The 12,141-nt window shown below is 41.5% G+C and overlaps 1 protein-coding gene across 1 annotated transcript in view; it reads right to left on the bottom strand.

The window, feature by feature from the left end:
• The window catches only part of ERO1A (endoplasmic reticulum oxidoreductase 1 alpha), a 45,726-nt gene extending 37,248 nt beyond the window's left edge, over nt 1-8,478 (bottom strand). Inside the window, exon 1 of the mRNA XM_032871099.1 lies at nt 8,217-8,478. Coding sequence (XP_032726990.1) covers nt 8,217-8,330 — 114 coding nt within the window. The 5' untranslated portion in view covers nt 8,331-8,478. The remainder of the gene's footprint in view (nt 1-8,216) is intronic.
• Between the last annotated feature and the right edge of the window lie 3,663 nt (nt 8,479-12,141).

Raw genomic sequence — 12,141 nt, 5'->3', positions numbered from 1 at the left:
ACTGCAAAGGCCAAAGTGACACATGCCAAGTAGAGACATTAGGTCACAAAAAGAAACAAGCACAAACACACACACACACACACACACACACACACGAACAAGAGAAAGGGTTTGAAACTTATTTTTCCCTTTAATTCAGTTCTTTTAAATGTGTTCACCTTTTCTTTATTAAAGATTTTATTTATTTATTTATTTATTTATTTATTTATTTGAGAGAGAGAACACAGAGGGCGAGGGAAAAGCAGACTCCCCACTGAGCAGAGAGCCCGATGCAGGACTCCATCCCACTACCCTAAGATCATGACATGAGCCGAAGGCAGACACTTAAACGACAGAGCCACCCAGGTGCCCCTTAAATAATTCATTTTTAAGGTAGAATTCTATCCTTGAAATTCAAGTTCAAGCTATCCCCAGGGTACCACTCAATCCCTATTGGCTTAACTGTCCCTCCTATGTGTATCCAGGACACTTCACATACTCGCTATATACAAATTATCTCGCTATATTGGACTTACCTATTTCACTTCCTCCCTATAGAGTTTAAACTCCTTGAGAGCAAAATCATGTTTTGTATTCCCAGTCCTTAGCACTGTACTTCTAGAAAGCATACAGGGGATGCTCAATATTATTTGTGGAGTGGATGTATGAATGAATGTTTTGGTGAATATTGTCCACTCTCACTCTCATTCACTGGACACCAGCCCCACAATCTAATTAGGACTATGTACTATCATGTCACCTACAGTAGCTCAGTGCTACCTACGGTATTCAGTGCTCCAGACCACACAAGCCCGAGTGGCAGCAATGAGCTCAGAACAAGGAAGGCAAGCAGCAGAGGTAAATAACCTACTGCAAGCAACATTTTATCAATCTATACCTTAACCACAAAGGAAGCTAGCAGAAGCCCCAAACCATAAAGGAATGCAAGATGCACTCAGAGCAGAAATGGCTTATAGCCCAAAGACCTCAAAGAGAGAAGACAGGACAATGGTAGATTTAAAAGTCCTCTGACCTTTACCTTAGAAATTGAGTAGGAGGTATTTCCAACTACTACAAAAGGTAGCAGGGCAGCTAAGGAGGTAGAGCAAAGGTGGGGAAGTTTCCATAGATGGAGAGGCCCCAGCAAGAGAGACAGGAAGATACTCAGAAATCCAAGCCACGTGACTATTCAGATAAGCCTCCCAACAGGCAAAACCCAATCCCTGGAAAGTCTGGCAGGTATGATGCCAGGCCCAGTTCTACAAACCAGAGAACCAGGCATGTTACCAGAATAGAGTCTCTGGGAAAGACAAAGGAAGAAATCCAGTGAACAGAAGCTTGGAAACAAAGCAATGTCCTAGGACCTAAACTAAGACCCAAAGTTGGGTGCTGATTTGGAACAAGGACGACCTGACATTGATGCAGCTCTGGGATGTGCGAAGGCTACTTAAATAATGGCCACACTATCTCCTAAACTCCAAGGGAATTCTGACCTGACCCTACCATAGGAACCTGAATGTGTTTAATGCCCCCTCCCCAACTCCCTGCCTCACACACAGACGAAGTGACTGATGCATGCTAAAATTTGAGATTTGCTGCTCTAGGCCTCAGGTGGCAATCAGCTTTGGGTAGGGAGCCAAATTAACAGGTGGCAAGTAGAAGGCCCTTGCTGAGGTATGGCAGATATAAGGACCAGGGTAGACCTGACATAACAATCACCCAGTTTAAAGTCCAAGCCTCTAAAGAGCTGAAAAGCCTTTGAGGGCCTTTGACGGCAACCTCCCAAGCACACAGCAATGCCCTCCTACACACTCTCAAGGAGGTAGTATGTGACAATGGATAGCACGAAGGCCGAGGGGTCAGGCCTTCTTGGGGTTGAATCCCATCTCTGCTACTTATTAGTTACTGATCTTACCCAAGTTTTTTTTTTAACCTCTCTAAGCCTCAGTTTGCTCTCTCAACACAAAATGGCAATACTAATAGTTCCCATCTATAAGAGTTAATATCAAGATGAAATTACAGAATAAATGGCCAGTAAGTGTTAGTATTATCACCTACTGCTGCCTAAGTGCTTCTAGGGAAAGGGATGTTACTATTCCCCAAAGCAACCCACAATTTTTTTTTTTTTTTTTTGAAAGAGAGAGAGAGAGAGAACACGCATGCATTCTAACACGAGTCCAGGGTGGTGGGCTGGCGGGGGTCAGGGGGGGCGGCATAGAGGGAGAGAGAATCTTAAGCAGGCTCTAAGCCTGGTGCAGAGCCTGATGTGGGGCTTGATCCCATGACCCTGAGATCATGACATAAGCTGAAATCAAGAGTCAGACACCTAACCAACTAAGCCACCCAGGCACCCTTACATTTTTTTTTTTTTAGTAAGAAAAAAAAAAGGCCCAGTTTGTAGCTAAAATTTTCCCAAAATTTTACATCTGTAGACCCAATGGAACATAGAACTGGAGAGCCAACAGTTAGCTGCAGAGGTAGTCTCAAACAGTTTCTTCACAGACTGACTGGTTTGGACCAAATACCAAATACAAAAGGCAAGCGAAAAGAAAACAACATGGGCCTGCTTATTCACTATTTTCTTTGTTCACAATGAATTTACAATGAAAGGCAAAACAAAAAAACACTTTCTAAATAGTTTCCTTATGAGCAAACAACTTCTAGTCCTAACACAGACTATGATTTTTTTCCAAAGCACTGTGAAAATATATTCTTCATACTTGTACAAAATATGAAATACCTTTTAAAAGTGTTCAAAGTGGGGACACCTGGGTGGCTCAGTTGGTTAAGCACCCAACTCTTGATTTCAGTTCAGGTCATGATCTCAGGGTCCTGAGATCGAGCCCTACATCAGGCTCTGCACTCAGCTGGGAGTCTGCTTGAGGATTCTCTCTCTCCCTCTCTCTTCTGCCCCTCCCCTGCCTGCACATGTGCAAGTTCTCTCTCTCTGTCAAATAAATAAATCGTTTTTAAGAAAAAAGTGTTCAAAGTGTTCTTTTTTTTTGCAGAAACTTTTAGTTATATTTAATTTTATAGTGGTTTGTGACCATCAAAAAGAACATGAAAACTATTTATTGAAAGATTTGACTGAGACACCTCTGTTAATGAAAGCATGGAAACACCAAACATTCTATACTCAGTAGTTGGCACCATTCTAAGGACATGGAAAGCTACAAGCTATTTCTGCCTTGAAGCCTTAGTCTTTAGAACTTTAAATTGTTGTGACCCAAAGTGAAGCAACCAATGTGAAACATGCTTTCCTCCACATTCTTTGTTCAAATAGTAAGTACTCACAGTCAGTGGACATCTCTGCAGGATAACCTGTTTCAAAGAGTCCTCTAAGTTTTAATCCAGGTGTATTTCTACCTACCAGGCAACATATTTTGGAGTGTCTCTTCCATGGCCCAGCCACTCTAACAAATAAAAACTGTTTTTTAAATAGACCTAAACAGGGCGGGTGTCTCAGAGCCTGCGTGGCTCTGTTGGTTAAATGCCTGATTCTTGATTTCGGCTCAGGTCATTATCTCACAGTCTCGGGATTGAGCCTTACGTTGGGCTCTGCACTCAGTGAGGAATCTGCTTAAGATTCTCTCTCTTCCTCTTCTTCCCCTCCTGCCCATTCCCTCCTTCTCACTTGTGCTCGCTCTTGCTCTCTCTCTCAAATAAATCAATAAAATATTAAATAAATAAGTAAATAAATAAAATCGATCTAAACAAGCCACTGGACAGGTAAATCTGCCAAAATACATGTATGAAGAGTGCATCTACAATGCACTCCAAACAAAAATGATCGATTTTTAATTATCTGACCTACTTCCCTTTCATTAGCCTGATATTTACTGCACTGAAGTAAGTGGATCTGAGTGTTATCAGCACTAGCCATATTAAGATTAATAAAACATTTTGACTACATGAGAGTTTACAGACTCATTTCTAATTAATTTAAATGAAAAACCTGGCCATACTGCCTGCATATCTAGGCTTCAATATTTCTCCTGGGGTTATTTCTTTAAAATGCATCCTGGGATTCCAAGAACTGGGACTAAAGTTCTGTTACGTTGCTTCTCTCTAATGTTATATAATGGGGAAAAGGAAATTTGAAACCCTGTCAAAAGCAAAACAAAAAACAAAAAAACTAAAAAAGAAAACAAGAAAGTCTGAAGAGTCTCCATTTACTTCAAGCCCATACTATTATAACAAATAATATGATTATTATTGTGGTTGAAAGAAAGGGCGGGTCATGATCATAGGGTTCTTTACACAAACCACATAGACCTGCACACCAAGTGTACATTTTTAAAAATTTTTAAGTAGAATGATTTAAAAAATGGGGCACTATATTTAAGGATGTCTTATAAGTCCCAGGCAATTTATCACTTATTTGCAGCAACTAACACTGAAGCATCGTTACCGAAATAATTGACAACATACAGTGGAAATGGTTTTAGTAGGACTTGATGTCAACAGACATATGCAGTAACTGACTAACTTTAAAGATGCATTTGGAGCCATCCACCCACCTGAAAGATCAATTCCAGAAAAACATGCAAATGGCTCGCTAAGCAGAATAACTGAAAGAATATACTCCTGCTAGCACAGTGCTCACATCCTGTTTTGTAACTTCCCTAATATTCGCTGAGTACCAACTATGTACCAGGCTCAGTACCCTGGAGTATCAAGAAATGGGACTAAATTTTAAAATTTTTTGTTTAGGGGCACCTGGGTGGTTCAGTGGGTTAAAGCCTCTGCCCTTGGCTCAGGTCGTGATCCCAGGGTCCTGAGATCGAGCCCCACATCGGGCTCTCTGCTCAGCAGAGCCTGCTTCCCTTCCTCTCTCTCTGCCTGTCTCTTTGCCTACTTGTGATCTCTGTCTGTCAAATAAATAAATAAAATCTTAAAAAAAAAGTTTTCTTCTTACTGGAAAAAAAAAGATGCCCGCATCGGGCTCCCTGCATGGCGGGGAGCCTGCCTCCCCCCACCTCTCTCTCTCTGCCGGCCTCTCTGCCTACCTGTGATCTCTATCAAATAAATAAATAAAATCTTTAAAAAAAATAAAATTTTTAGTTTATTTCTTGATTTCTCAAAACTTATTCACAATTGGCCTCAATAAAATGCTTACTGAATTTAATGTGTTTATTTGTAGAGCTTTGTACATTTTATTTCAATCACTTTCTAAGGCCAAATAATTACATGCTACTTTGGCTCCATTTAAAGTGGTATTCTGTTAACCGAACCCCTATTACCAGGCACCCATGTGATGAGGGGATGATGATGTGGTAATTCAAGGCAGAAGCCTGTAAGAGAGAGATTGCCAGTAGGAAGGGAGATGACTATTAACAAAGCAGACTCCACAGAACTTTGCTAATTTGGTATTGCAAAGAGAATAAGAGATTTTAACTTTTATTTCTAAACTATAGGTCGAAAGTTAGCCTTTAATTTAGTGGCTAGCATTATTTACTAACTTTTTAAAAAGATCTTCTTTTTTAAGTAATCTCTACACCCAACATAGGGTTCGAACTTACATCCCCAAGATCAAGAGTATCATCCCCTACTGCCTGAGCCAACCAGGTGTCCCTACTCACTTGTTTTTTAAGATGCTTAAGATCTGGGCATCCCGGGGTCCTGGGGTGGACCCCCAAATTGCAGGAAGCCTGCTTCTCCCTTTCCCTCTGGCACTCCCCCTCCTTGTGCTCTTACTCTGTCCAAAAAATAAATAAAATCTTTAAAATAAAGTGCTTAGGATCTCTGCCTCTGCCTCTACCCAAGCTCTAAAGGACTTTATTCACTAAATTCTAAGTTCTTAAGGGCAAGGATCACACCATAGTTATTTCGGTATTCCAAACACTCAGGTCAATGTACACAGTGTTTATAAATGTTTATTGAATGAATAATTTCCACCATTCATCTCCTCTAATCTTTTCTTCCACCATTCTTTTATGTGTGTCTCTCTCGTTTCTGTACATGTCTATATCTATATGCTTATCTCCAATTTTCTCTTCATGTCTATTCATCATTTGTCCCTTCTCCTCCTTACCCTCATCTCTTCTGTTACTGACCATAACAGAACTAAAATGTATTTTTGTTTCAATCTATTGAATCAAAACTGATGGTCTCTGTTCTTAAACTGATTAAATAGACCATTTTAAATTTTTCTTTAAAGTGTTTTTTAGGGGACCTGGGTGGCTCAGTTGGTTAAGCAACTTCCTTTGGCTCAGGTCATGATCCCGGAGTCCAGGGATCAAGTCCCACATCGGGCTCCCAACTCCACGGGGAGTCTGTTTCTCCCTCTGACTTTCTCCCTTCTCATGCTCTCTCTCTCAAATAAATAAAATCTTAAAAAAAAAAAAACAAAACAACTTTTTTACCACGTAACCCTCGATTTATTATTTGTAAAAGTTGATTCTGAAAAGAAAAACAGCCAGCCACTCTTGTTCTAAAACAAAAAGAAAGGGATCTAATGGACGTCTGTGTTGGGGGAATATTCAAATCTTGAAAATAATTGTAAGGGTGGGGGAGCTTAAATACTAATTAGAAGAAAAAATATTAAAAAATTAAAAATTCCCTAATTTTAATCAGGTATCTAAAAAGGTTATGGGGGGGTAGTGAAAGTTGAAAAGCTCAACATGTACTATTATTTCATTATCTAAAAATCTAAAATGTAGTTGAAAATGTTATATTGCACATCTTGTTTCAACACTAACTTATTTTATTTTTTAAAGATTTTATTTATTTATTTGAGAAAGAGAGAGTGAGAGAGATCATGAGAATGGAGAAGGTCAGAGGGAGAAGCAGACTCCCCATGGAGCTGGGATCATGATCTGAGCCAAAGGAAGTTGCTTAACCAACTGAGCCACCCAGGTTCCCTAAAAAACACTTTTAAGAAAAATTCCGGGATCATGACCTGAGCCGAAGGCAGTCGTTTAACCAACTGAGCCACCCAGGTGCCCCAACACTAACTTATTTTAAAATATTTTACCTCAATATTACTTATTTGTAAAAGTTGACACTTTGTGTTATGTTGTATTTGTAATCTGAATAAAAATGACCCTTCTTCCTTTTAAGTACTTGATTGTGTGCAGTTTGCAACCCCTGAAGTAAAGGAGCTTTTCAGTCTTAGTAGTAAAGGAGCAATTTCCTTTCAACTTGTCCTACTCATGCTGGGATAACACCTCAACTCCCAAATCACTCCACAAATTGACAAAATGCAAGAATATAAAGCAGTGAAAAAGACAGTTCTTCTCCCCATAATACTGATTTATTTATTTTTTTCCTTCCATAAGATTTAAGATTGTTTCTTTACTCTGTGAAATAGTAGAATTGTCCTTACACACATAAAATGTCATTTCTGATAATAGTACAATCCACTTAAAAGGAAAAATGTGGATGCCTACCCTCAATTTTCTATAAAATGTAATTTTTATCAACATAAACCAACCAAAACGTGACTTTAAGAGTAATGATATTAAAACACAGAATACTGTAGATCCAAAAACCTCTAAATTTCTTTGAAAATTTTTCTCAAGGAACCCACATCTCTTACTAAAAAGGGAAAATGATCATAATAAGCATGTAATTAAACTTGTGCACTGAGGAGTAAGGCTCATCCTCCCAGTTCAGACCAGCCAAATGGGCGTCACGTTAAGAAAATCTCATCACATTTGGGAAAAAGAAAGGACACACAGTGCGAGGAGCCACAGGGCAAGCCGCAGCCCCAAAGACACAAGGCAGTGAGGCTTAGACACAGAAAAGCCACACCAAGTCCTTCTGCCTGACAACGCGATCTGAGAGTAGCCGCCCTACAAAACCGTGTCCTGCCCAGGAAGCAGACCGAAGGCACCCAGCACAGGCACAACGTACACAGTTCCAGGTCAAGTTAGAAGTTAGGAAGACCCAGGTTTCTGCTAAAATAACAAAGAGTGAGTATGCGTGCACAGTGTCCACGCCCTTCCCGGGAAGGGAAGACCAACAAAGATGCATAAACCAACTCGGTAAAAACACAACAGCGTGCACCCACACCTCTCACCCAACACCGGATCCGAAGGGCGGCTGCGTTGGGACACCGCTCCACACCAAGCCAGACGAGCTGCAGAGGACTCAGCCCCGCAAGAGGGGATTCGTCCGGGAGGGTAGAAACTCAGGGGTCCTCCTAGCCCCTCACCTGCTGGGCTGCGCGGGACGAAGCGCAGGGGAGAGGCGGGAAGCACGGGAGCGGCCGCACGGCCGCGCACAGCCCTCACCTGGCAGAAGCACCTCTGCGCCGCCGTCTCAGGGGCCTGCTGCCCACCGTGACCCGAGCCGAGCAGCCACACGGCCCCCAGGAGGCCGATCAGGAAGGCCCAGCGGCACCCCATAGCCGCTCTGGCCGATTGTCGCCCGGCGCCTCGCGGTCCCAGCACTGGGGCGCAGGCCGCGCGTCCGCAGATGAAGCCCGCGCGGGCCGGCCCCCAGTAGCGCCCCACCTCCGGGCCGCCTCCCAGGCCCGCCCTCGACTCTCCCGCCTCTCAGCGGCAACCACCTCTCCGCAGAGCCTGCGGACGTGCCTAGGCGCCCGCAGCGGGCCGCCCAGGGCCTCAGGTCTGCTTCCTTCCCCGCGCGTGAGGCTGACGCACGAACCCGCTTCCCGGTGCGGCCCCGCCCGGCGCGCCGCGCCCGGCCCCGGCCCCCCTACGCCCTGCGCCTGGTGCCTCGCTCGCCGGCGGCCGCCCCAACCCCCGCACTGGAGTCGGGGGTCTTTCCCGCTGTGAGAGCGAGAGCAAAACCGAAGGGGTCTGGGTCTCCCCGCAGGGCCCCGCCCCACCCCACCCCCCACCCCGCGCACTCCCGGCCAATCCTTTGGTATCTCAAAGCGTGGAAAGCAAACCGTATCAATTACGCGTCCACAGTGTCCCTGGCAGTCTTAAAGCTGAAAGGGACATGAGTGGTCATCAAGACCAGGGCTGCAAAGGTAACTTAGAGTTTCTAGTAGTTAATCGAAAGAGCAAAAAGAAACAGGTGAAATTAATTTTAATAATTTGTTTTATTTAGCCCAATATGTGTGAAACATTTCAAAATATACTCAATAGTAAATGATTCATTAAATATTTTACATGTTGTTTTTAAGTCTAATCTGGTGTGCATTTTATGCAAACTAGCCATATTTCATAGTCAAATGTAGCGAGAGAGTGGCTACGATTGTATCCGGCAGCGCAGGTGGAAACTACCTTCGCATTTCATCTCCCCACTCTAGGAAGATGACGTGAAGAAGAGGCAACTGGTCCTTTGATTCCGAGCCATGGGTCTATTCTAAAAGCTTTTTTTTTCCCCCCCAAGGAGAAATTTTCAAGGTGAAACTGGAAAGCTTCCCAACATCTTACACATTAACATTTCAAGTATTTCAAATTATCTTTTTTTTTTTTTTTTTTGGTATGCCATTTTTTAAAGAACCGTCATTTAATGAAGTAGCTTAGGATATGGTACGCCCCAAATAGGTATTACTTCTGTTTTCCCGCTGAGAAAAATAAGCATAGAAAGTTTATATACCTTATTCAAAGTCACATGATATGCTAGAGGTGAAACTCAAACTCAGATATTACTTCAATGCCCATAAACCATGCTCTCCCCATCACCTGCCAAGTGGACTGACACATAAAATGTCATCAGCCATGATGTCACATGATATGCTAAAGGTGAGACCCAAACTCAGATATTACTCAGATATTACTTCAGATATTACTTCAATGCGCATAACCTATGCTCTCCCCATCACTCGCCAAGTGGACTGTAAAATGTAAATGTAAAATGTCATCAACCATCTGAGATCCTTGTCATCAACCATCTGAGATCCTGGTGGGCCTGAGAAGCTCAGATTCTAATATCTACAACAGGCTACATTTACATATTAATCCAATCTCCCTCTTTGCCTAGGAAGTTCTTTTTCATCATGCCTGTGTACTGATCCTACTTCTCTCTCCAAGGCCAGACTCAGCTCATTCCTTCTCTCTTCTACATGGTCTTTCTGGTTTCCGCTTCACCCATTTCCAGTCTCTAAATGAATTTCAAGTCAATAAACTTACTCTATACCAGACTGAGCTTGATACTAGAGATAAAAAGACATAAAGTCCCTGCATGTAGAGCGACACCTCACAAAACTTCGCATGTGATCCTTTATGACAATTCTACTTCATGTTTCTACCACTGAATTGTAATCTCTTTCAACTGTTTAAGTGGGAATTATGCCTCAAACATACCTGTGACTCGCAGTATCTTAACAAGTCTTCTTTTTGCCTGTGTTTGTAAAATGAGTATTTGTTCGTATACAGTATTAATACCTAAAGAATACACTATCAAAATTGAGAGATACGAAAATGAAGAAACTAAATGAATAAAGCCTAAAGGTGCAGAAGGAAGCAATCTGAATGTGAATCAGCTCTGGATTTCACCCTGATGCAATAAACCTGTAATTTGGGGGAGTTTGAAAGTATGAATGTTCCCAGGACAAAAGCTCCATTCCTCAGATTTGAATTCTTGCCCACAACAAATTTCTAGCAAACCTGTAATCAGAAACCATCACCATATAAGACAATTTAGTTTTTACTTTACTGCTTTATCAGCATTGTCAAAGTTTAATCAACTACTAAAACTGTAAGATATTTAAAGTGTATGTCATGATGATCTGATACACAGATGCATTGTCAAAGGACCCCCCCCCCACCACTGAGTTCATTAACACATCTGTCATCTCACATATTTACCCTTTCTTCCTCTTCGGTGAGAACATTTAAATTCAACTCTCAGCAAATTTCAATTATACAAATAGTTACCAACTACAGTCACCATATTAGACATTAGATCCTAAGAGCTTATTCATCTTATGTTTGAAGGTTTGTACCCTTTTACCAGTTTCTCCCTATTCCTCCCCCAACCCCAGCCCCTGCCAACCACTATTCTACCCTCTTTGTTTCTATAAGTTTGACTTTTTTTTTTAATTTCACATATAAATGATACCATGCAGTATTTGTTTTTCTCTGTCTGGCTTATTTCACTAGGCATGATGCCCTCAAGGCCTATCCATGTTGTAGCAAACAGCAGGATTTCCTTCTTTCTCATAACTGAATAGTAGTCCATTGTATATGTATACCATATCCCCTTTATCCATCTATCCACTGAAGTACACTTAGGTTGTTTCCATACTTTGGCAATTGGGAATATGCTGCAATGAACATGGGAGTGCAGATATCTCTTTGAGACAGTGGTTTCATATGCACCCAGAAGTGGGATTGCTGGATCTTACTTTATTGTCTTGAGAATTATAATTTTTCCTTTCAGCTTTGTAAGGTATTTCAGAATGTGTAAAATACAGTTTTATAACACATGGCGCAATACCACTGACATTTATTTCCCTGAGAATCCTTCAAGTCGGTCCTTTTTGTGGGAGTTTACTTTTCCCACCTGCCTGCTCTGGCAATCATCTCACCTGTGTTAGGGCTTATGAAATACCTGATTAGTCATTCAGTAACTATTAAGGAGCACCCACAGGGCACATAGTTCAATCTTTGCTCTCCAAAAGTCCAGCCTCCCTTCTATTATACCTTAGCTAAACAACATTGAATTTTTTAGAGATGAACAAGGTCACAACCTTGTTATTCTAATACTAGTGATTATAACAATAACATAACTTAGATTTAGTGTACACAGCATTTCTTGATGGAATTCTGATTACCTGTGCAAACAACAGCTATTATTATTTTTTTTAATGACCAAAGCAGGAAATGGCCTGTGCCCAATTTCCCAAAATGAGACATGGAGATTTCTGTAGGAAGCTTCTCAGTACCTAAACACTTTCTGGCACTGAATAGGTTGGAAGGAGATAATTTAAAGGGAAAAATCTGCTCAAGGAAAAGGAATTATTATGACACTCAAGAGGAAGAAAGGCTAAGTAAAAATCTAAAGGTTTGGTAGTTGATTAGATCTATTTATCTAATTAGTATTTATTAAATATAAATATGCATGTAATACATTGCTAGAATTTTCTCTCAAGACACTTGAGGTTATTTGAGAAAGGGAAGAAATGCCACCTAAGTGTTATCTTCACCTCCTTTCCCTCACATTCCTAGAAGAACAAGCTTCTTATAGTAGCAACTGACATATTAACTTCCCCTTAATCCCACTGTGCAGTCGGGGATA

This window comes from Lontra canadensis, unplaced genomic scaffold, assembly GCF_010015895.1.
Source record: "Lontra canadensis isolate GAN:19392208 unplaced genomic scaffold, GSC_riverotter_1.0 scaffold42, whole genome shotgun sequence".
Classification (NCBI taxonomy): domain Eukaryota; kingdom Metazoa; phylum Chordata; class Mammalia; order Carnivora; family Mustelidae; genus Lontra; species Lontra canadensis.
The sequence above is the reverse complement of the archived record's forward strand: the minus strand, read 5'-3'. Positions and strand labels throughout refer to the sequence as shown.